General features: G+C 40.5%; 1 protein-coding gene across 3 annotated transcripts in view; it reads left to right on the top strand.

Moving 5' to 3' along the window:
• The window catches only part of MTUS2 (microtubule associated scaffold protein 2), a 585660-nt gene that overhangs the window by 421251 nt on the left and 139666 nt on the right, over positions 1 to 24743 (top strand). For 2 of the 3 annotated variants that reach the window (XM_059143942.1, XM_059143941.1), the window contains exon 7: positions 14474 to 14581. In XM_059143942.1, the coding sequence (XP_058999925.1) occupies positions 14474 to 14581 (108 nt within the window). The remainder of the gene's footprint in view (positions 1 to 14473; positions 14582 to 24743) is intronic. The other variant, XM_059143943.1, reaches the window with a different exon arrangement.

Genomic DNA, 24743 nt, shown 5'->3' with positions numbered 1-24743 from the left:
ATATGACGTTGATTAAGATGTAGGACTTTAGAATATATAATATCACAAGAAGATCAAGTAGAATTCCTCTTACGAAGGAAGCCGTATTTGTTATATAAGGGCTTAGAGGAAAGATGAGACCCCAAGAAGCCTAAATGTGGTTAGAACTATGCTTGTGTCAGATAAAGAAAAGTAATTTGCTGGCAACCATGTGTCACCTCATTTATTTATGGCTTCCCTGAGGTTACCTGGGCCCCATATTGTAGGTGAGAAGCCAGTAATGGCCACTGGAGATGGGACTCTGAAATACAGAGTCCTCTGGCCCCAGAAGAAACTCTGCCTCTTGAGCAGTCTACATGGCAGGAGAAAGCTGGGGAAAGGATAGAGTAGAATGTCTGATTACTCAATATGTGCAACTTAAACCAACATCACAAAGTCATGCTGTGGATCTGAGCTGGGACCACGGGTTCAATGTCATACAGGTCAAACCGAGGTGAGGCTCAGTGATGAGCAACCATGATAATAACCGTCAGCACTTGTTGAGTACTTACTGTATACTTAGGCATACCCATCATCTCATTTCTCATATATATCCCATGATACATAGGTACTCTTCTTAATCCTATTTTCTAGATTAGAAAGCTGGAATAGAGAAATCAAGTAATCTGCCCAAAGCAACAAAACCAGAGGTCAGGGTTGAATTCAAGCCTGGACAGCAGACTACAAAGCTCTCACTTGCACCTGGTGCCCATTTTGTAGCCCTGGCTCTGGGTAATTCGGACAGTGAGTGAGCCCCCTCACATGGCAGCTGTGACCAACACCATCCACCAGAGGACCAGCCTGCTCTGGCTGCCAGCATGCAACACGTTTTTGCACATGACCGGGGCGGTGGGGGTGGGTAGAATTCTAGGACCTTTATTTGAAATTTTAAAATTTGATCTTTTTTTTTTTTTTAACTGGCTATACCTCTTTAGGTTTTAAAAAAATGAAAGCCACCTTGGACATTTCTTTCTCCATGTAATTTTTCCAGTGAATGGAACAACTTTATTAATAAACTACAGTAAATTTCTATCATGTAGAATTTGGACAGCAGAGGAACTAGGGAATATGTTTTGAAGTTAGATGTAGATTCCAGTTGTGGTCACACTTTAATAGCTATGTAACCTTGACTTAATTATTGAACCCTTCTGACCTTGGATATCTCACTGGAGAAAAGGGAATAACAGCAACCTCATTCACTAATGATTTCATACACCAGTACAGTGCTTATAATCTATAGATTCTAGACAAATACCTATAATAATTATTAACTTGTTATACTGTTAGTAAGTACTGTTTTTTGGCATGCTTAAAAGTGCCTAGCATTATGGTAAACACTTTTTTAAAAATTTTATTTATTTATTTGACAGACAGAGATCACAAGCAGGCAGAGAGGCAGGCAGAGAGAGAGGAAGGGAAGCAGGCTCCCTGCTGAGCAGAGAGCCTGATGTGGGGCTTGATCCCAGGACCCTGGGAACATGACCTGAGCCGAAGGCAGAGGCTTTAACCCACTGAGCCACCCACGCGACCCATGGTAAACACTTTTAATGCACTATACCATTGTATTCTTCCCTAGTGTTGGAGGCTATGGTTATTATTTCCCATCTTACACCTGAGGAAACAAGGCTCAGAGAGTTTAAGAAACTTGCCTGAGGTCACACAACTAAGCAAACAATAGAGCTGAGCATCAGGGCCCTAAACAGATATGCTAATGTAAAAAACAACCTCCTCCTCATAATGTCTTCTTCCTACTTCCAACTCCAACTTCTTTTTTTTTTCCAACTTAAATATGTCCAATAATTTGTTTTAAGATTTTTTCATTTATTTGACACAGAGAGAGATCACAAGCAGGCAGAGAGGCAGGCAGAGAGAGGGAGGGGGAAGCAGGCTCCCCACTGAGCAGAGATCCTGATGCGGGGCTCGACCCCAGGATCCTGAGATCATGACTCAAGCTGAAGGCAGAGGCTTAACCTACTGAGCCACCCAGGTGCCCCTAAAATAATTGGTATTTTTAACCACATTTCCTTGTTTTAGAATGTCTACCTCTCAATTTTGTGTTAAGCTACCAAATTAGTAATAACTTCCATTTGAAAAATATTGTAGATGAGTATTCTCATTGAAAGATGATCATAACGTATTAAGTTCTTTTTAAAAGGTCACAAAATTATATTGGAACTTGTACAAGTCAGTGCGAAACAAAGCAGGCAAAAAAGGAACAAAGGACTTGACCAATATTCCACAAAAGAAAAAAAAAACAAATGTCCCGTACATATCTGAAAAGGGTGTTGAACTGAATCGGTAACCAGGAGGATGCAGTTCAAATCATAGTGGGATGTACACACATCAGAACGGCAACCTTTTAAAATCTGAACTTCCCTAGGGTTGGTGAAGATGTAGTAAGTGACAAGCTCCTCTTCAGTCTAGCCAGGAAACAGGGAAATGGGCATAGCCACTTTGGGAAACTGTGGCATTGCCCTACAATGTTTGTACCTGACTTAAGAATTCTGTGTGTAGCGCCTGGGTGGCTCAGTGGGTTACAGCTTCTGCCTTCGGCTCAGGTCACGATCCCAGTGTCCTCAGATCGAGCCCCACATCGGGCTGTCTGCTCCGCGGAGAGCCTGCTTCCTCCTCTCTCTCTGCCTGCCTCTCTGCCTACTTGTGATCTCTGTCTGTCAAATAAATAAATAAAATTTAAAAAAAAAATGAATTCTGTGTGTATGTCTATGAGAGATGCGTGCACACACACGTATCAAAAGACACAGCAAGTATGTTCAAAGGAGCACTGCTTATAACTCAAATTTCCATCAGAACAAACAGCTACCCTGTGATATATTCACACCACGGATCACTGTTTTGCAGTGACCATGGACTAGGGCTGCATGAATGTTTCAATGTTCAACGTTCAGTACAAATTGCAGGAAAATATTTACAGTATGGTCTCACTGATAAAAAGTTTAAGACTTAGCAGACTTAAGATATTGCTTACGGTTGCATGTGGAGTAGCAAAACTATGAAGAAGAGCAAGGAATCATGACCAAAACGAGCATGACAGTGGCTTCGAGTGAGAAGGAAGAAGCCTGAGACACGATGAGCTTTGGATGCCAGTAATGTCTGAATGTTCCAGTACTTGACCTGTGTGACGACTTCATGAATGGTTGCTTTCAATTACTTGTTAAACAGTATTACTAAGTTCTAAGTAGTATGTCTCACAGTAGAAAGTGCTTGAAACTATTATAATATTAAGAAAAATATATGTATACACATATAAGTGGTCTGAAATAATGCATTTCAGTGGGTTCATAGTGGCTGTTGTTAGGTGAGGAAATGGCAGAAATGAAGAAAAAGTGCATTTGCTCATTTTTCTACAATGAACATGTAACATTTTATAAAAATGGAAGTAACGTATTTAAATATTTATTGACATGCGACGACTGAGTCTTGATCTATCTCCTTAGTCAGAAAACTTAAACTCCATGCAGCAGCAGCCAGTAACAGTTTAACTTCCTGTTTCCTTTTTCTTTTTTTTATTAGTCATCATTCCATTCACTGGTAACCTCAATCTCATTTATAATTCCACATGTATAAAAAAGGACACAAGTACATATGTAGCATATTAAGTATGTAACTCAGCCATGGTAATTTTTAGCCTTGCATTGGATTTTCAGGGGAATTCAGAAATGCTGGAGGGAAACAGAATATTCATCTTGCTAGTGAAGTGGGAGATGCTGGCAGGGCCAGAGACAAGGTAGGCTGGACCCAAGAATTAAAGCTTCCAGTCTCAGACTCCACCCTACTGGCCCTGAGTGGGCTGGCCCGTACCCTCTTCTATCTCTGCACATGATCCGCATCCTGACTGTACCCTTTCTTTCTTGGCAATTCTTCTGCATACTTCCATCTCAGCTCAAGAGTAACTTTCTTTGGGGAAACCCTACCCGGCTTCTCCTTGGAGCTCCCAGAGAGAAATCTTGACTCAGGCCTCCAGTCTGGCACTTGCTACATTCTCTTGTCATTACTTATTTACATGTCCCACTAATTGGGGACTTTCAGACAAAGGATTTTGTCTTTTCACCTTGGAATCTATAGCAGCCAGTACCATATAAAGTGGGGCCACCCAATAAATATACGATGAATGAATGAGTAAAGGAATGTGAAGGATCTTTTAAGGAATAAATAGTTCAGAAAATGAGAAAGGGCTGCTGGAGCCTGTGGAGTAAAACAGCAGAATACTAACATGAGGGTACTTATTCTAAGTAGACCATGATAGGGACTTTTATTTAAGTACAGAAAATGTTAGCTCTGAAAAGCACAATTTTATTATGCTTTCAAATTAATGTGAAAGTAAATCTTTAGGTCGAATGAGACAAATAATCCAGACCATTTCTTTCTTTTAGCCTCACCTCGCTGAAAGTGCCACAATGAGTAAAAAACCCTAATCTCTATTTGTATAGTTTCAAAAATACAAAGCATTTTCCCCACCGCAACTGACTTACTCACATTTCCTCGGGACCTAAGAGATCATGCAGTATCATGATGCCCCGGGAGAGCTGGTTGTTTCCTTCTGTCACATTCAGAGCTTCACTCGTTTTGTTTCTAACTGTGCGTAAAGGGATTTCTCGTAACTCACTTAGGACATGCCTGTTTATTAGGTAGGGAGAGAGAAGTACAGGAGAAGGAATAAGAAGAAAATAAGAGATTTCAAAATGTCAGGAATCCATCAGATCTGAAGGTTGATTTCATTTCCCCCAGAGGAAGAACATAATTAGTTAGGAATAATACCAACTCATTTGTCTATGAATGTTTACTGAGTGGGTAATTCTCCTGTAATGTGTTGTCTAATGGGGAATGTAGACAGGTAGAAGGTCTAGAGTATTAGAAACGTGTGGCCACAGAGCATGACAGCAGCATTTAGGGACCTCTAGGTCGAGATCTGAAGGATAAGGAGGAACAGAGCTAACTGGAGACCAGAGGCTGAAGGAGGCTGCTCCAGAATTCTGCGAGAGAAGTGACACCGGTCTGAATGAAGTTATGATAACTATGAAAACAGAAGTGGACTAAATTTAAGAGAGAGATGTGCTTATATTTCACAGGACTTGGCATTTTATTACATGCGAAGAAGTGAGGAAAAGAGAGGATGTGAGGATGAAAGCGACGTTTCTGGTTTAACCCTAAAACACATTTACTGCGAGAAGGCAGGACTGACACATTTTGTTAGGTAACAGGTTCAATTTTGAGTGTACTGAGTATCCTGTGCATGGGAGAGAACCCAAAAGAGACATTTATGTATAGGATGGATGTGTGTGTGGGTGTGTGTGTGTGTGTGGGTGTACTTAATTCTATCGATTGATTGAATGACAGATATAAATTTGGAGTACAAATAATATGAGTTCCATAAAAAGGGAAACAAGAGAAGTCAGAAGGGAGGAAATTGCCCGAGTACCACTTCAAGAGATTTCCCAGAACTCAGAAGATGAGGGTTTGTAGACTAAAACTACCACATGCCCAGTACTATGAACACAGAAAGACCCACCCCAGGCTGGGTCATGGGGTCGAAAGGAGGTAGGGATTCATTGGCCTCCAGCTTTAGAAAGCAAATGTCTCGAGCTGTTCTTAGGTCTCTTAGTCCCTGCCCCAAATAGAAGACTTTCGGCATCTACATGCTCCTGCCCCCTCCCCTGACTCCACTCTGAATATTCTCACCTGGGCCCTATCCTACCTCTCACAGGGGTTCAGACTCACCGGATTCGTTGTCCTTCTGAGTACAGGTGGGCAGACAGGCCATAGGATTCCTTATGTCTCAGGACTCACTGGGGCCATTGCAAGGAATTGCAGGATAAAATAACAGCAGGAAGTCACAGGTCCGGAGCTCGGTTCAGCTATGGACTGGTAAATGGGGACAGGTTACAACCTCCATACCTTCACTTTCTTCGTTTGCAAAGTAATGATACCAGCAGCAACAGCAACAGAGTTTAGAAATGGGGTAAAGTGAAATCATACACGTGGAGGCAACTGCAAGCTAGTTCCCAGCATTTATAAACATGAATATGTACATTCAACGGAAGTATAACCTCCAAGACAGCTCATCCCACTGACTTTCACTGGAACAGTGCCTGATGTGTATCTGGTGCTTAATAATGAATGAGTAAGCCTATGTTGGGGACGGGACGGGGCAATATATTATGTGGTACATTCCTATCTAATGTTTTTATGCTTGATTCTATTCAAACTCTATAAATCTTCCCTTGAAATGTTCCCACATTCCATCTGTCTCATGAGTAACAGTAGAATCCCTGCTCCATGATTGCATCCTTCGTTTTTTCCCTATTTACCTCTTTTCGGTTACACTGGCTCTATAATAATTACTTGCGCTGTCGCCACATTCGCATTTCAGTTTTCTTCTGGTTCCTCTCCACCTTCCTTCCATGGTTTTGCATGTTCCTTGTCTGGGAGTGGGTCAGCTTTGACAAGTGCATAGTGTGTGAATGTCAGACAGGTGGGAGATAAAGTCTGTTGCTCTGTAAATTTCTTTATCCTTTTTTGTTTCCTCTCTTTCCTTCCTTATACTGAGATTGACTCACACGCACATGTGGCCTCTTGTGTGTGAGGTTCAGAGCCTGTGAAAATCCCCTTTGAGTTTTTTCAACGTGCTTATTCAGTTTTATGAAAACATATATAGCATTCTTCTAACCATTATCTTAAATCTCTTTTTTCCCCATTTCAAGGTGCTCTGAGTGACCCACTGTCATTTGCCATCATATTTTGTTTCTAAGATACCAACCTCATTCTCAGAGCAAGCCCATCATTCTCCACGGGGCAGCCTTCCTCATATTCTCGTGACTCCCAGGCAGCCTGACTAGTGGTCTCTGCCTTAAGCACCCATGATGAAGGAGGTGTTAGTTATTTTTATGATGTCCAGCTCAGGAATAAAACACCAAATGGATCTTCTCCCCGCAGCTGCAATAGTCACTCATGTCACTGTGGAGGGTCTTGTCCACGTGAGAAACTGAGCTTTTACACTATTTTTCTTTTTTTTTTTTCCCCTGAGCAACTGTATATGGATTGCCAGACAGAAGCCTTCAACTTAGACCTTTGGGAGGCTTTTTGCTGCATTCTGTGTATGGCATTAATACTTTAAGACCATTTGAATGTACAGTCATTGTCTGGGGTGGATCTGATCAGTAACAGGGCTTCAAATCAAAACTGTGATCTCATCCTTTGATTCCAATGAGGCTGGCATTTCTTCCCCCTCCTGGCGCCTTCTTCCTTTCTCCCCCAAAGCACGAGAGGGCTCTGGATTTTGTATACATATGTTCTTTTATATAGCTCTTGAGTCTCTAGGTGCCTGAGGTACACAAGAATTAGCTTTGACCAATTATGAACCCATAAGAAATGAGCATATATAGATCTGTTAAGGAGCTGTTTTCTCCAGTGGACCTTCTCAGGCCTTGCCTGATTGCAAGTCCCCAAAACCTAATCAAACTGGCTTACCCAAAAAAGAATACAAAAGGTCAGAAGGATTTGGGATCACGTAACTGAAAAGTTCAGGTGATATTACTAATGTGAGATACGGCTGTACCCAGATCCTTAAACAATGACATCATGAATTTTTGTTGTTGTTGTTGTTTGTTTTTTTTTGTTGTTGTTTTTGTCTCCTGTCCCTACGTTCCCCTCTCTTGGCTGGTGCCTCATAAAGGCTCTTCCTAAACAGAGTCAGAGATAGTCAAGGGAAGCTCAGGCTTACATCCTACCAGTTCAGGCATCTAGCAAAAAAAGAATCCTTTTCTAGTAATTCCAGCAAAATTTCTAAATTAAAGGCTCTCATTATTTCAATCTGGGTTTTGTTTTCCTTCTCAAACCAGGATGGTCTATCACGCCAATGTGATGCAGAGTTCTGACTGTGCAGGCCTGGGTCACAGGTCCCCCTCCAGATCCGGGTGTGTCAGCACACGCCCCCCCCCCCTCCAGCTCAACACATACCTCACATGGCCCATGAGGAGGGAAGTGTTAGTCCCTCTCCATTTAGTCCCCCTTATGTGAGCATGGGTGATTTAAAAGAAGCTGATCAGGCCAAACAGGAGATGTCCACTAGAGGTATGTAGTCTGCACTAGGGGAAAGAAAATAGGGAAGGCTGAACAGGGTTTAAGGAAAGACAAATATTCAAAAGGAGTTGAGAAAATAAGGAAAGCTTCATAAAGAAGTGATAGGGACTCAGGAGACTAGGAAGGACCAAGAAATTAGTGTGCTTTTGGCAAGTTAAAAAGAGTTTCCTCATTTATTCATTCAGTTAGACACAGAAGATATTATCATGGGTTAAATAATGCCCTAGTCACTGGAACCGCTGAATATTACCTTCCGTGACCACTAGGGCTTTCCAACTGTGCTTAAGTTAAGTGTCTTAAGATGGGGAGACCATCCTGAATTAGCTAGATGGACCCACTGTAATCACCGGGGTCCTGATAAGCAGAAGGTGGGAGCCATTAGAGAAGGAGATGTGAGGATGGAAGCAGAGATCGGAGTGCTATGCCTTGATGGTCGAGGTGGCCACACATGAAGAAACACTGGAAGCTAAAAAATACAAGGAAATAGATATATCCCTGAAACTTCCAGAAAGAATCAGCTCTGCTGGTGCACTGACTTTAGCCCAGTGAGGCTGACTCCATGCTTCTGGCCTCCATAAACTGTAAGAGAAGACATTTGTGTTATTTTCAACCACTCGTTTGTGGTCATCTGTCCCAGTGGCAACAGGGAATAATACAGAAGCCTTCAATGAAAAGAGGTGAGCTGAATCTGAGGATGATCAGGAATGGGCCAAAGCTGACAAAGGAGAGATCTGGTGCTCCAGCCAGAGACAACAGCCCAGGTGAAGACAGGATGTCCCATGGAAATTACTGTCACTGCAGGGGCCCATGGCAGAGGAAGCAGAACTCTGGAGCTTGTGTACTCCATGCCGTTGAGTTGGGACTCTCTAGTGAAGACCATGGAAAGCTTTAGAAAGGCTTTAAAAGGAAAATCATGGAGCCTCCGTAATGATTGAGAAAGATATTCCTGGTACTGGTAAGAAGGATGAGCCAGGTAAATATGAAGATGGTGAGAGAGGGGACTGAGGAATCACTTACATATTTCCAGCTGTCCCAGTGAGAAATGATGAGAACTGAGCTAGGGTAAAAAGTGGGAATGGGGACCAGGCTTGATTCAGGAGCTGCTTTATGGGACAGACAAGTAATGGCTGATGGAGCACAGAGAAGAGGACTTGCTGGCTTCTGGTTTCGGTAACCAGGGGAATGACTGACCAGGAAACAAAATCTAGGAAGAGGAGTATTTGAGAAGAAGAAAATTTGTTCCAGGTGGGGCATGGTGACCTGGTCTTCTAGTAGCTTGTAGTAATGTCTAGTTGGCAGCTAAAAACAGGTCTGGATCTCAGGAAAGATGTCTGGGCCCATCTGGATTGGAAATGACAGAATTGATGTCCAACAGCATGGGCAACTTAGGAATGCAAGCCTACTGAGCAGTTGAGAACATCCAGAGGAGTGGATGGGAGAAAGCTGAGACTCTGGGGCAGCTTTCCTCCAGTACAGGCAAAGGTGGAAGCTGCAGTGAAGAAGAGAGAGACTGCCCAGAGGGACAGGAGGAAAATCACGAGACCACAACCCACTCTGGCATTCCTAGATGCTCAGCCATCTTAGATTTAGGTGAGAGCCCACAGTACACTTCAGAATCATTAAGGCTGAGTCTGGATTGCAAGAAAACTGGAAAAAGTACGGAAAGCATTGACTAATTGCTGTGATTTTCTGTGCCATCAAGAATTCCCAGAACCACGCAGCAATTTTCTAGGCAGCACTGTGTTCCTGGGGGAGGGGCCGTGAAGCCTTCCATCAAAGTTGTTCTTACAGAATTAGTTGCATAAGTTCATTTTCTCTCCTCATCCGTTCATGGATCAGACAGATTGTTTTCATTTTGGTTTTGGTTTCACTGCTCTCATTGTTTATTTCTCATTATAAAAGTAACATGTGGTCATCATAAAAAAGGGTAAAATGAAAAGTAATATCTCCTCAATCCCGCTGCTCAGAGGTAACCATTATTAACAATTTGGTGCCTTTGATTCAAATCTTCTTATATAAAATATAATACAGATAATATTTTGTGGTATAAAAATGGGACCACAGCTAGCTCTTTTCTTCATCACGGACATCTTCTATGCTGGTACAATATAGAACTACTTCATTCTTTTTAGTGGCTGCATAAAAGTACATGGTATGGATATATCACCATTTATTTAACCATTTCCCAGTGTGCATTTTGATGATTTACTCTCCTTTATTATTGTGAATAACGTATGAAGTCTCATTGCACATAACCTTTTCCCTTAAGCACAGCAGCAAAACCTCAACAGCCATGGAAGGTAACACTCAGAGGTTCCAAAGAGAGATCTCTAGGAGCAGATTTGCTAGGTCAAGTATATCAGTATTTAAATTTTTGAAAGAAGCAGCCAAATTGCACTCCATGAAGGATGAAAAAAAAAAATACTGAAACACTGAATAAATATTCATGTTTAATTTTCTTTTGAAATAATGTGTTTAATGCATACTTTTGGCTTTTAACATTTCAACTCCCTTGAGTCTCATTAGTTTTCCATATTTGTTGATGCCTAAAATCTGAGCAGAAGGCGGGATGCGAAGAGTAAAGTGAGCCATAGATGGGGTCCTCTGAAGGGTGGGTCTGGCTTCAGTGGAGTGAGGTGATGGCTTTCTGGACCCAGGTTCCCGCCTTCTGTAAGCCCTCATGTGCCTGGACAGGACATCTTGAAAGAAGCCCAGTGGGAAGGAGGGGACAGGAGGCAGAATTGACTGAATGACCACACTGGGCCAGGACGCGTGTGATCCTAGGGTTGACACTCACGTTCCAGTGGGGAAGGCAGACCATGAACAAACAGAGGAGGTATCATGTGTTACGGGTACAATACATGTCATGAAGAATAATGAAGCAAGTATAGGGAAGAGTGGCAGGTGGCAGGAGGGCTGTTTAACCTGTAGTATCAGGCATGGCCTCTCTGAGGATTATCATTTGTGCAGAGACCTGAATGAATGGATGCATGGACTGTGCTCAAGGTCTCAGGGGAGCATATTCTCTGCAGAGGGAACTCCAGTTAAACGGAGCTGAATGGAGAATGGGAGGAGGCGTGGCTTCAGCACAGCCTGCACTATAGTATAGCCGGAGGGAGTGAGCAGGGGCAAAATGATGCCAAGTGTGTGTTAGAGCTCTCCAGAGAAACAGAACCTGTAGGATATGCATACATGTGCATGGGATACATTTTAAAGAGAGACAGACTATATAGAAAATATGTATGCTATAATATATATAATTTATGTATTGTGTAATAAAAAATCTGTTATTATAAGTAAATACTTTATATATAAAAAGAGATTTCTTATGAGGCATTGGCTCACATATTTATGGAGGTTGAGAAGTCCCCAGGTCTGCAGTGGGCAAGCCAGACACCCAGAGACAGCTGGTGGTGTAACTTCCAGTCCGAGGGCAGAAGACTGATGTCCCAGCTCAAGCAGTCAGGCATGCAGTGTTCCTTCTTAGCCAACCTTTTGTTCTGCTCAGGCCTTCAGCGGATCATAGGATGCCCACTCCCATTGGATAGGGCAGTCTGCTTTTTTCAGTCTACCATTTAAATTTAATCTAATCTAGAACCCAGAGTAACATTTGACTAAACATCTGGTCCCCCTATGGCCCAGTCCTGCGGACACATAAAGTTAGCTACCACAGTGTCTGTGGCATAGGCAGGAGACCACATCATCTGGAGCTGAGCTACTCGGTATGGTGGCTGGTGGTTCATGGGCCATTGTTGAGAACTCAAAATGCGGTCAGTGTCAGATGTTAGAGTGATACTGAATATGTTGGGTGAAAAAAAAATGTTATTACAGTTAATTTCATTACGCTTTTTACTTTTTAAATGTTGTTACTAGGAAATTTAACATGATATAAGCTGCTCATTTTCTATTTCTGTTGGCTAGAGGCAGTCTCCAGGGCCTCATAGATGTGACAAGGAGTTTACAGTTCATTCTGAGTATCCTGGGAGGTGATCGGAGGATTTCAAGATTGGGAATCACTTGTGCTAACTTAGATTTGAAATAATTATTCTGCTGCTGTGGGAGAATAAGCTGCAGAGGACAGGAGTAGGAACAGTAAATCAGGTAGGAGGCTCTTGTGGGGGAGGACAAGGAAGTGGTAGCATTGGGCTGTGCAGAGGCAGGGAGGGGAGGGAAGAGGGCAGCCCTGGGATGTACTCAGAGGAGAAACAATGAGCTTTGCTAATGGGCTGAAGAGGGGTAGGGAGAAAAGACACAAACAAAGATGACTCCTAGTGTTGGGGCCTGAGCACAGTGAGTGAATGATGGTGCCACTTACTGTGATGTGAAAGACTGGGGGTATGTTAACTAAATGCTGTGAAGCATATTGAGAGTAGGAAGGAAAAAAGCAGAGGGGGAGAAGTACAAGAGAGAATTCAGGCTTTAGAAGGGTTCAATCAACGGGACAAAAAGAGTCTGTTGAAAAGCAGTAAAGCAGAGATGGTGATAGGCGTGTGCGTGGATGAGTAGAAAGCGGGTGAGCAAGGATGAAGGGGTAGTGAGGCAGGTCTGATGGTGTGGGGGGAAATGGGAGCCCAGTCAGGCCAGAAAAGAATGAAAGATGGGGAGGTTGGATCCACATACCTGCCCCTCTCTCCAAACTCCTGGAATAATCTCTCCCCACCATCATATATCCATATGCACACATACAGATAAATCAGCTATAATGGTGCTTTTATAGAAAGGGGAAAATTGATATATTTGAACATATTAAAATTTAAAATCACAGTCCAATGAAATATACTATAGATAAATTTCAAATAGTGAAAGGCTAGAAAATATAATTTATATAGCAGACAAAGAAAGGATTAATATCCAGAATACACGAAGGGTTCCTAATACATCAGTAAGAAAAATAGGCAGAGGATTTAATTAGGCTATTTTCAAACAAAGAAATGCACATGACCAATATGAAAAGACTCTAAGTGTTCGGCAAAAGTGAAAATGATTGAGGCTTTGATGTCAGTAGGGTCTGAGGCATGCAGAAAGAGTTAGCTTCATGCGCTCCTGGCTGGGGCATAAATTTCTAGTTCCTTGTGGAAGACAGCCGGACTGTGTCTAGCAATACAACAAATGAGCAGACTCTTAATCCAGCAAAAACACTTGTATGTATTTTTCCTGTAAAGATACTGGTCCCTGTATACAAAGAAACAAGTAGAAGAATGTGTATTACAGCACATGTCGTTATCTAAATAACTAAAACTTGCAAACAATCGAAATGTTCATCAGTAGGATGGTGGGGAAATAAATCACAATGCATTTTTTGGTCTACTTATATGTGGCACTTTCAAAAGATCTATAAATACACTGATAAGAAAAAGATCTTTAAAAGTGTGGATGGGTAAAAAGAAATTGCCATATATGATTCATTTAGCTAGCCAACACTTGTGTTTGTATTTGTGTAGATAATATTTGTAAGTACCTAAAAAGAGGTCTAGAAGAATAACCATCAAATCGCCACCAACAGCTGTGGAAGAGGAATGAGGTAACAGGCTTTAGGAAGTGGGAACTGGGATGTGTTCTGTATCTCAGGAACCATCCCCAAGCTTTACTGTTAAAATGACATAATAAATTGTGGAGGCAGGTCTGGGTACGTCCAGGTCTGGGTTATTTCTCTACTCCTCCATCCATGGTCCTTGGCCTTTCTGACGAAGATGATGTGAAGATGAGGGTCTGTGGCCGGCATACACAAGGAAACGGCGCTGTGCTCCCGGACAGAAGAACATGCTGTCCTTATATCGCTTGTGCTCAGGTTACCCATTCTGCCGGGGCCAGCTCTGCCAGCAGGTCCCACGAAGGCTCAGCTGCAGCTGAGAAAGCTCAGAGGCTCTCCAGGTCACCTCTGTGGCCCAGCTGCATGGAAATTAATTAGAAGCAGACCACGTCCCCCGTGGCTCGGGTCTCAGGGATGCCGAAGTCATTAGCAGCTGAGTTCGGCTCCAGCTTCCATCTGTGTCCTCTGAAAAATGTGTTGGGGCAGGAAGAGGCGGGCAGACTGAGTTGGTGGCTGAGGACGCTAAAAGTTTAATTCCCAGATAGTTTGTCAGAGTCATTGGGGTGCAGTGACCCCCAGAGACGGGGTGTTTTTCATCAAGTCAGAAGCGGCAGCAGTGTGCTGATTCCCCTGACCACTGCAAGGAAATTCCCTTTGCTGTAATTGCGTATGTCCTCCCAGGAGCACAGGGGGTGGTGACCATAGCAACAAATCAGCCAAATATTACTTTGTTCCCTTTGCCTTTTGTGAAGCCTCCCTTGCCACAAACAACTTGTGTTACCGTTTCAATTATAACTAGCTCTTTTCCTTCTTTTTCTCTCTTTCAACTCGGTCTAGGATCAAAGAAAGAAGGACAGAAAGATCAAGATGTTAACAAACCTGCTGTTTCATCTCCTAAGAGAGCTGTGACTTCAGCCACCAAGCTTCATTCACCAGGTATTTAAGCAATATGATCGGTGCCATTTGGGGAGAAGGCTTGGACTTGTAATTTCTTTGGTTCACGTGTCATTAATAGAGCAGTGCCAGCCCATGTGATGTGTGTGATACGTTCCAGAGCTTGACGTAACTACACTGGTGTGTTCTGACTCGAGATGAAATGAACCAGCTGTTGGCATCATCATCTGGTTCACGTTGGAAAAAAAAAGAAATGTTACCGTGCTACTTTTAAGTGGTAGAATCTTCTCGTGTAGGAGTATCTGCTATTCCGACAGCATGTAGAAATAGTTTATAATCGAAAAACAGACTGAAAATCTAACCTGCAGAGATAATCATATTTTCTAAAAAGAATAAAAATTGAGAAACAACAGATATCAAATACTTGCAATTTCATCAACGGAAAGCATTTATTTACCTTTAGAGATGAATAAACTAGGTAACATCATTTGAGAGTTGAAAATCATTCATATCATGAAAATTCATATCGTGAGGCATTACCCCTTTGCAGAACAGAATGCAGTCTAACGTCAGAATGTTTTCTGTAGGCACAAAAATTGTAGCAATAATAGCAGCTACTGTTTGAGTTCTTAGTGTAGCCCAGGACAGTGGGTACTGGTCTAAGCTCTTTAAATGTATTAATTTATTCCATGCCTGCAAGGCCTGGGACAGGCATGATTATTGCCTCTCCTTTTACATGCGAGGAAATGGAGGTGCAGAGATTTTCATCAATTTGCCCAAAGCCACAGGAAATAAATAGTAGAGACTCAATTAGATTCCAGCCACTCTGAATCCCACAGCTGCATTCTTAGTCACTACTCTATTAACCAGAAAGCCTGGAGAATAGAGAACTAGCTAATATTTCCGGTTAATTGAAAATGTCCAGGAAAGAAGCCAAGCCCCACGGTAGAGGGTCAGAAGACAAAACTATGTGCCTAAATAGGGGGAGAGGTTGGCTGGGTGGAGGACCGTGTATACATCTGAAATTTCCAAAGGGCCACACCCTCACTGGATGAATTAGGAAGAAAAAGAAAATTCACCCATAGGACGAGCCTAGTCTCTTGTATCTTTGGCTCTGAGAGAAGGTAGGGAAGAGAGACAAGTTCTCCATTAGGGATTCCTCACCCCCAATCTGCCCTGCCTCAACTTCAGAGCCGAAATCCATGCTGCCACTGTGGTCTGAAAATTCAATTTAACACGCTATAGCTCTTGTGTGCACACAGCAGAATAAAACGTAAACATCATTATACACTCAAGGAAATAAGCCACCGAATAAGGTCCTTCAATTCCAGGGGCCGAGAGTAAAGGTATTGGGTAATTTTTAACTTTGTTCAGTCAAACTATATGTGCTAAAATTTCTAGGATGATCAATAAAAGAGAGCATATAGCTCTGAACCAGTAGAGAGGGAAAGGTTAGAATGAGGGGGAAAAAATATTTCAGTCAATGAGAGTGAAGGCGAAAAGGCGAGAAAGAAAAAAGAAGGATAAAAGGAAGGAAGGGACAGGGGGAAGTTGGAAGATAGAGCAAGACCTGAGAAATGAATTTAGAGAGGTCATGATGAAGGTCTATGAACTGAATTCTCTAGGCTAAATCAAAAATTTAGATTACCAGCCTGGATTCCCTTATTGAACAGTCAAAAAGTATTTATTAAATGCACCGTATACGCTGTGAAATCCAGCTTTAGACTGCCTACAAAGTACACACCTAAAATAGAAGAATATTGAAAGGTTAAACATGAAATATATTTATACCAAGTAAATATTGAACAAGGGGAAGTGTGCAGTGTTACAGTTTCAAAGAATCTTTCATGTGGTATAATTAATAAACCACACATTTGTAAAGCATACCATTTGATACATTTTGACACGAATGTACATAGACCATCACCACAATCCAGATAGCAAACATGTCTGTCATCCCAGAACGTATCCTTACGTCCTTATGTAATCCTGCCCCCTATCCCTCTGCACCCCACAAAGGGAGGTGCATTCTATCTCTATACATTAGTTTACATTTTCTAAAATTTCCTATAAGTGGAATCATGTAGTATGTGCTCTGCTTTTCTCTGGCTTCTTTTATTCAGCATGATTACTTGCAGTAGGCCATTCCTTTTTATTGGTGAGTAAAATTTCAGTGTGCAGATACCACAATTTATCCATTGACCCATTAGGGCACCTTTGGGTTTCTACCCCAAGGATTTGGGTATTGTAAATACAGCTGCTCTGCTTGTTTGTACAAGTCTTGATAGGGACATCTGTTTTCGCTTCTCTTGGTAAACATCTAGGAGAGGAATGCCCAAGTCATATGGCAGTTATTTGTTTAAACTTTTAAAAATGTTGAAAGGTTTTCCAAGGTGGTTGTACCGTTTTATATCCCCAACAGTAGTGTGTGAGAGATCTAGTTCCTCCACATTTTTGCCAGTATTTGGTATGGTCAAATTAATTAAAGGCATTGTAATAGGTATGAAGTGATATTGCCTGTGGTTTTAACCAGCATTTTCCTAATAACTAATGGTGTTATGATGTTGAACATCTTTTTAGTTTATTTGACATCTGTATATGTTCTTGGATAGAATATCTATTCAAGGGGCATCTGGGTGGCTCAATCAGTTAAGTGTCTGCTTAAGTGATATCAGCTCAGGTCATGATCTCCAGGTTGTGAGATCGAGCCCTGCTTCAGACTGTGCTGGGCAAGAATCCTGCTTAGGATTCTCTCTCTCCCTCTCCCTCCAGCCCCTCCACTCCTGCTCTCTTAAAAAATATACATCTATTCAAGTATTTTGCATTTTTACTTGGGCTGCTTTCCCATTGTGTTGAATTTTGAGTTTTTATGTGTTTGGGATACAATTTTTTTCAGCTACATGATTTGTAATCTTGCCCCACACTTGTTTTGCCTTCTCCCAGCAGTGCTTTTGAAGAGTACACATTCTTAAGTTTCCTGAAGTCCAACTGATATTTTTTTTCTTTTATAGACCATGTTTTTGAGGTTATCTAAAAAATCTTTGTGTCACCCTAGATCACAAAGATTTTCTTCGACATTTCTTTCTGAAAGATTTAAAGTTGAGACACCTAGGTGGCTCAGTCAGTCAAGCATCTGCCTTCAGCTCAGGTTACCATCTCATGATCCTGGGATCGAGCTCCACATCGGGCTCCTGATTTCTTTTACTGGGCTTCAGCTGGGTTTAGCTAGCTGATATCATTAGTTCAAAATCTTTCTTCTTTTCTAATGTGTACGTTTAGTACAAAAAAAATTCCCTTTATTCCCTGCTTTAGCTATAGTCCACAAACTTTGATATATTGGGTTCCACCTTCATTGGATTCAAACTGTTTTCAAATTTTCTTTTATGATTCCTTCTTTGCTCATGATTATTTTGAATTGTGTTTGCAGATATCTGGGACTTGGCAGAGACCTTTGTGATTTTATTTCTAATTTAATTCCACTGTGGTTAGAGGACATACTTTGGAGGACTTGAATCCTTTTAAATTTATTGAGACATGTTTTATGACTCACAACAAAGTCTGTCTTGGTAAATGATTCATACAGACTTAAGAAAAATGTCTATTCTGCTGTATCTGTGTGAAGTGTTCTACAGATGCCATAGGTCAAGTTGGCTGATGGCATAGTTCAAGTATTCTATATCCTTACTGATTTTCTGTCTACAGGTTCTATTCATAACTGAAAAAAGCTGTTGAAATCTTAGAGTGTAATCGTGGGCTTATCTGTTTCTCGTTTCGGTTCTATCATTATCTGCCTCCTGTGTTCTGAAGCTCTGCTACTAGGTACATACACATTGAGGATTGCTTATCATTTTGATGAATTGCCCCCTTTATCATTAGGAAATGAAGCTCTTTATTCCTGGTAGTATTTTTTTCCCCTAAAATCTACTTTATTCTGTATTAGTTGTGCACTCCAGTTTTCCATTAGTTCAGCTTGGCATACCTCCTTCCATACTTCTCCTTTCCATCTGTTTTTTCTTTATATTTAGGGTGGGTTCTTACAGCATGTAAATGGCTCCTTTATTTTTTCTCCCATCTGAAAGCTCTGCCTTTGGTGTACATATCATGTTATTGATTTGATTGGGATGAAGTCTACCACCTTCCTGTTATTTTCTATCCAATTCACATGTTCTTTTTTCTTTTTTTCCCCCTTATTTTACTGCCTTCTTTTATATTAACTGAATATTTATTATTCCATTTGTTCCCTTTATTGATGTATTAGCTCTCTGTATCTTATTGAGTTATTTTAATGGTTGCTTTAGGCTTCATAGTTTCTATCTTTAACTTTTCACATTCCGGCTTGAAGTGATATTGTATCACTTCACATATAGTACAGTTGACTCTTGAACAACATAGGCTTGAACTGAATGGGTCCACTTATATGCCGATTTTCTTTTCTTCGGTAAATACAGTACTGTAAATGTATTTTCTCCTTCTTATGATTTTCTTAATTTCATTTTCTTCCCTCTAGCTTGCTTAATTGTAAGATTACAGTATCTACTACGTATAACTTACAAAATATGTGTTAGTCAATCAATGTGTTAATCAATGTCATCGGTTAGGCTTCTAGTCAACAGTAGGCTACGAGTAGTTCCGTTTGGGGGGAATCACCAGAAGTTATATATGGATTTTCAACTGCATGTGGGATCATTACCCCTAATCCCCATGCTGTTCAAGGGCCAACTCTGAGAATCTTCCAACTGTATGCTTCCATCTCTTTCCTTCTGGCATCTGTGCTGCTCTCAAACCCTTTCCTTCCACATGCACCATAAACCTATACTACATTGTTGGTTATCAATGCTGTTTTCTTTCAAGGAGATTTAAATAAGAAAAATGTCTTTTACCAATATCCTTGATGAACATGGATGCAAAATTCTCAGTAAGATACTAGCTAATTGGATCCAACAGTACATTAAAAAGATTATTCACCATGACCAAGTGGGATTTACTCCTGGGCTACAGGTATGGTTCAACATCCACAAATCAATCAACATGATACACTATATTAATAGAAGAAAGGATAAGAACCAGATGATCTCTCAATAGATGCAGAGAAAGCATTTGAGAAAATACAGCATCCTTAACGCAATAAAAACCCTCAACAAAGCTGAAGTGGAGGGAACATATCTCAACATAATAAAGATCATATACAAAAGACCCTCAGCTAATATCATCCTCAGTGTAGAAAAACTGAGTGTTTTTCCTCTAAGCTCAAGAACATGACAGGGATGTCCATTCCTTTTTTTTTTTTTTTTTTTTTTAAGTTATCTTTTTTTTTTAACATCTTAATTTAATTTTATTTTTTTCAGTGTTCCAAGACTCATTGTTTATACACCACACCCAGTGCTCCATGCAATAAGTGCCCTCCTTAATACCCACCATCAGGCTCACCCATCCCCCCAGCCCCCTCCCTTCCAAAACCCTCAGTTTGTTTCTCAGAGTCCACAGTCTCTTGTGGTTCAGCTCCCCCTCTGATTTCTTTCAATTCACTTTTCCTTTCCTTCTCCTAATGTCCTCCATGTTATTCCTTATGCTCCACAGGTAAGTGAAACCATATGATGTCCATTCTTACCACTGCTGTTCAGCATAATACTGGAAGTCTTAGTCTCAGCCATCAGGCAACAAGAAGAAATAAAAGACATCCAAATTGGCAAAGAAAAACTCACACTTTCAGTCTTCACAGATGACATGATACTCTATGTAGAAAACCCAAAAGGCTGCTCTAAAAAAATTGCTGGAACTGATATAAGAATCCAGCAAAGTCGCAGGATATAAAACCAATGCACAAAAGTCTGTTGCATTTCTTTACACCAATAATGAATCAACAGAAAGAGAAATTAAGGAATCAATTCCATTTACAATTATATCAAAAACCATAAGATACCTAGGAATAAACCTAACCAAAGAGGTGAAAGATCTATACTCTGAAAATTACAGAACACTTATGAAAGAATTGAGGAAGACACAACAAAATGGAAAAACATCCCATGCTCATGGATTGAAAGAAAAAATATTGTTGGGGCACCTGGATAGCTCAGTGGGTTAAAGCCTCTACCTTCAGCTCAGGTCATGATCCCAGGGTCCTGGGATAGAGCCCCACTCAGCAGGAAGCCTGCTTCCTCCTCCTCCTCTCTCTGCCTCCCTGTCTGCCTACTTGTGATCTCTATCTGTCAAATAAATTTAAAAAATCTTAAAAAAATATTGTTAAAATGTCTATACTACCTGAAGAAGTCTACACATTCACTGCAATCCTTATCAAAATAACACCAGCATTTTTTCACAGAGCTGGAACAAACAACTCTAAAATTTGTACAGAAACAGAAAAGATCCCAAATAGTCAAAGTAGTGTTGAAAAAGAAAACCAACCTGGAGGCATCACGATCCCTGACTTCAAGCTTTATTACAAAGCTGTCATCATCAAGTCAGTATGGTACTGATATAAAAACAGACACATAGATCAGTGGAACAGAGTAGAGAGCCCAGAAATGGACCTTCAACTCAATGGTCAACTAATCTTCAACAAAGTAGGAAACACCCCAGGGAAAAAAAGAGTCCCTTCAACAGATGATGTTGGGAAAACTGGATAGCAGCATGCAGAAGAATGAAACTGGACCACATTCTTACACCATACACAAAAATAAATTCAAAATGGATGAAAGAGCTAAATGTGAAACAGGATTCCATCAAAATCCTATAGGAGAACACAAACAGCAACCTCTTTGATCTAAGCCACAGCAACTTCTTACAAGACACATCACTGGAGTCAAAGGAAATGAAAGCAGAAATGAATTTTTGGGACTTCGTCAAGATAAAAACCTTCTGCACAGCAAAGGAAATAATCAACAAAACTAAAAGGCAACTTACCAAATGGGAGAAGATATTTGCAAATGATATATCAGACAAAAAGCTAATATCCAAAATCTATAAAGAACTCATCAAACTCAACATCCAAAAAACAAAAAAATTCAGTCAAGAAAGTGGTAGAAGATATGAACATTTTCCAAAGAAGATATACAAATGGCTGAGACACACAAAAAAATGCTCAACATCACTCATCAGCAGGAAAATACAAATCAAAACCACAATGAGATACCACCTCACACAGGTCAGAATGGCTAAAATTAACAACTCAGAAAACAACAGATATTGGTAAGGATGTGGAGAAAGGGGAACCCTCTTATGCTGTTGGTGGGAATGCAAACTGGTGTAGCCACACTGGAAAACAGTATGGGGTTTCCTCAAAAAATTAAAAGTAGAGCTACCCTATGCCCCAGCAATTGCTCTCCTGGGTATTTATCCAAAGGATACAAAAATAGTGATTCAAGGAGACACATGCTCCCCAATGTTTATAGCAACCATTACCCCAATAGCTAAAATATGGAAATAGCCCAGATGTCCATTGACAGATGAATGGATAAAGAAGATGTGGTATATATATACAATGGAATACTACTCAGCCAGAAAAAGAATGGAATCTTGTTATTTATAATGACACGGGTGGAACTAGCATGTATAATGCTAAGTGAAATAAGTCAGAGAAAGACAAATACCATATAATTTCACTCATATGCAGAATTTAAGAAACAAAACAGATGAATATAGGGGAAAGGAAGGAAAAATAAGATAAAAACAGGGCTGGAGGAAACCATAAGAGATGCTTTTAAAAAATCTTATTTATTTGTTTGAGAGAGAGAACACAAGCATGAGTCGGGGGGGAGGGGCAGAGGGAGTGGGAGAGGGACAAGCAGACTCCCCACTCAGTGGGGAACCCAACTCGGGGCTTGATCCCAGGACTCTGAGATCATGACCTGAGCTGAAGCTTAACTGACAGAGCCATGCAGGCTCCCCAGAGACTCTTAACTCTGGGGAAGAAACTGAGGGTTGCTAGGGGGGTGGACATGGGTGGTAGGGTGGGATAATTGGTGATAGGCATCAAGGAGGGCACTTGAAGTCATGAGCACTGGAGTTATATGCAACTAATGAATCATGAAATTCTACCTCTGAAACTAATAATACTCTATATGTTAACTAACTTGAATTTAAATAAAATAAAAATAAAAGTAAAAGAATCATAACTAAATTTCAAAAGAACAAAAAAATGTGTCTAACTAGTAACTTTAATAAACCATTGCTATTTAAAAAAAAGAAAAAATAGCTAGTTATCAAGCTAAAAAAGGACTTAATATTTATCGTAAACAGAAATAGTAGAGATTATTTAACCATGGTACACTACTTGTAGAAATTAATAGCTGAAATTCTTTTTAAAATTATTTATTTATTTATTTATTTATTTATTTCTTCGACAGAGATCACAAGTAGGCAGAGAGGCAGGCAGAGAGGAAGAGGAGGAAGCAGGCTCCCCACTTGAGTAGAGAGCCCTATGCGGGGGCTCGATCCCAGGACCCTGAGATCATGACCTGAGCCGAAGGCAGAGGCTTTAACCCACTGAGCCACCCAGGCGTCCCCTAGCTGAAATATTTTTAAAAAATATTCCAGCAAAAGAAAAGTTTTAAAAATTTGTTAAGCAACACTTAGATCAAGTTAAAAGCAAATAAAAAAATATCAGAATATCCAGAAAAAAAAACAAAAAATGAAATTGGATATAGTTAAGTAAAGTTTAAATTTTAAATATGAAAAGAGAACAATAACAAAAATGTATCTCAAAAGGAAACAGATTAACATACATATTAAATTTATATTACTAATTTATTTTACTTACTAATTTAAGTAAGATTTGTTTTATTTAATAAGTTTTCATCTGGGGAAGTTCAAAAAAAGAAAAAGAAAAGTGTTATTTTGGATTTACTCACATAGTTCTCATTTCTGGTGCTTTTTGTTCCTTTATGCAGATCCAGATTTCCATCTGGTATCATTTTTCTTCTACCTAAAGAATTTTCTTTGTCTTTCTTGGTGGTGGATCTTTTCTGGTGGTGGAATCTTTCTGTTTTTGTTTACCTTAATTTCTCGTAAGTACTGTCACTTTGTTCAGAATTCAGGTTAGCATCCCCCCGTCCCGAACTATTTAAAGATGTTTTGCTGTCTCCTGGTTTGAATGGTGTCCAGTGAAAACACACTGCTATCCTTATCACTGTTTCTCTGTTCATAATTGTCTTTTTCTACTCTGGCTCTTCTGAAGCTGTTCTCTTAATCACTGGTTTGAGCAATGTGATTACATTACCCCTTGGTATCTTCTTTTTCTTGGTTTTGTGTTTGAGGTTTGTTGTGATTCTTAGAGCTGGAATATACAGTTTTCACAAAATTTGAAAATTATTGCCCATCATTTCTTCAGAAATGTTCAGGCCTAAGCCCTCTTCAGGGATTCCAGTTGTACAAACTTTAGGCCACTTGAAGTTGACCACAGCTTCTATCCAAAGATAACAGTGTTCATTTATTTTTAAGGTTTTATTAATTTATTTATTTGAGAGAGAGAGAAACCCAGAGAAAGAGAGAGAGCATGAGCCAGGGGAAGGGGGAGAGAGAGAGAGGGAGAAGCCAGCTTCCTGCTGAGCAGGGAGCCTGACACGGGACTCAATCCCAGGACCCTGGGATCTCCACTTGAGCTGAAGGCAGATCTTTAACTGACAGGCACTCCAATACTGTTCATTTCTTTCAGTCATTTTTCTCTGTGTGTTTTATTTTGGAGAGTTTTTCTTATGGTATACTTGCTAATTTTCCTTTCCTTCTTCTTTTTGGAAATAATAACACCTATTTGTTTCTTCTACTGGTCACAGTTCTGTAGATTAGATACCCAGATCTGGTGTGGGTGGGTTTTCTGTTGAGAGTATCACAAGGGTGAAATCATGATGTCATTTGGGCTAAGTTCTTGACTGGAGGCTCTAGGGAAAAAATCCACTCTCAAATGCATTTGGGTTATTGATAGAACCACTTCATGACAGTTGAAGGACGGAGGTGTCTGCCTCCTTGCTGGCTGTCAGCTAGGGACCATTTTCAGCTCACAGGGCCCCTGACAGCCACTATTCTACTTTCTGTTTAGTGGATTTGTTTATTCTAGACATTACATAAACATTGAGTTGTGTAGCATGGAGCCTTTTATGTTGATTTCTTTGATGTTGCATAATGTTTTTGAGGTTCATTCATGTCAAAGCACGAATCAGTATTTTATTCCTGGTTTGGGCTGAATAACATTCCATTACGGGGGTATATCACA

This window comes from Mustela lutreola, chromosome 13, assembly GCF_030435805.1.
Source record: "Mustela lutreola isolate mMusLut2 chromosome 13, mMusLut2.pri, whole genome shotgun sequence".
Taxonomy (NCBI): Eukaryota; Metazoa; Chordata; class Mammalia; order Carnivora; family Mustelidae; genus Mustela; species Mustela lutreola.
Note: the sequence above shows the minus strand (reverse complement) of the source record. Positions and strands in the feature narration are given on the sequence as shown.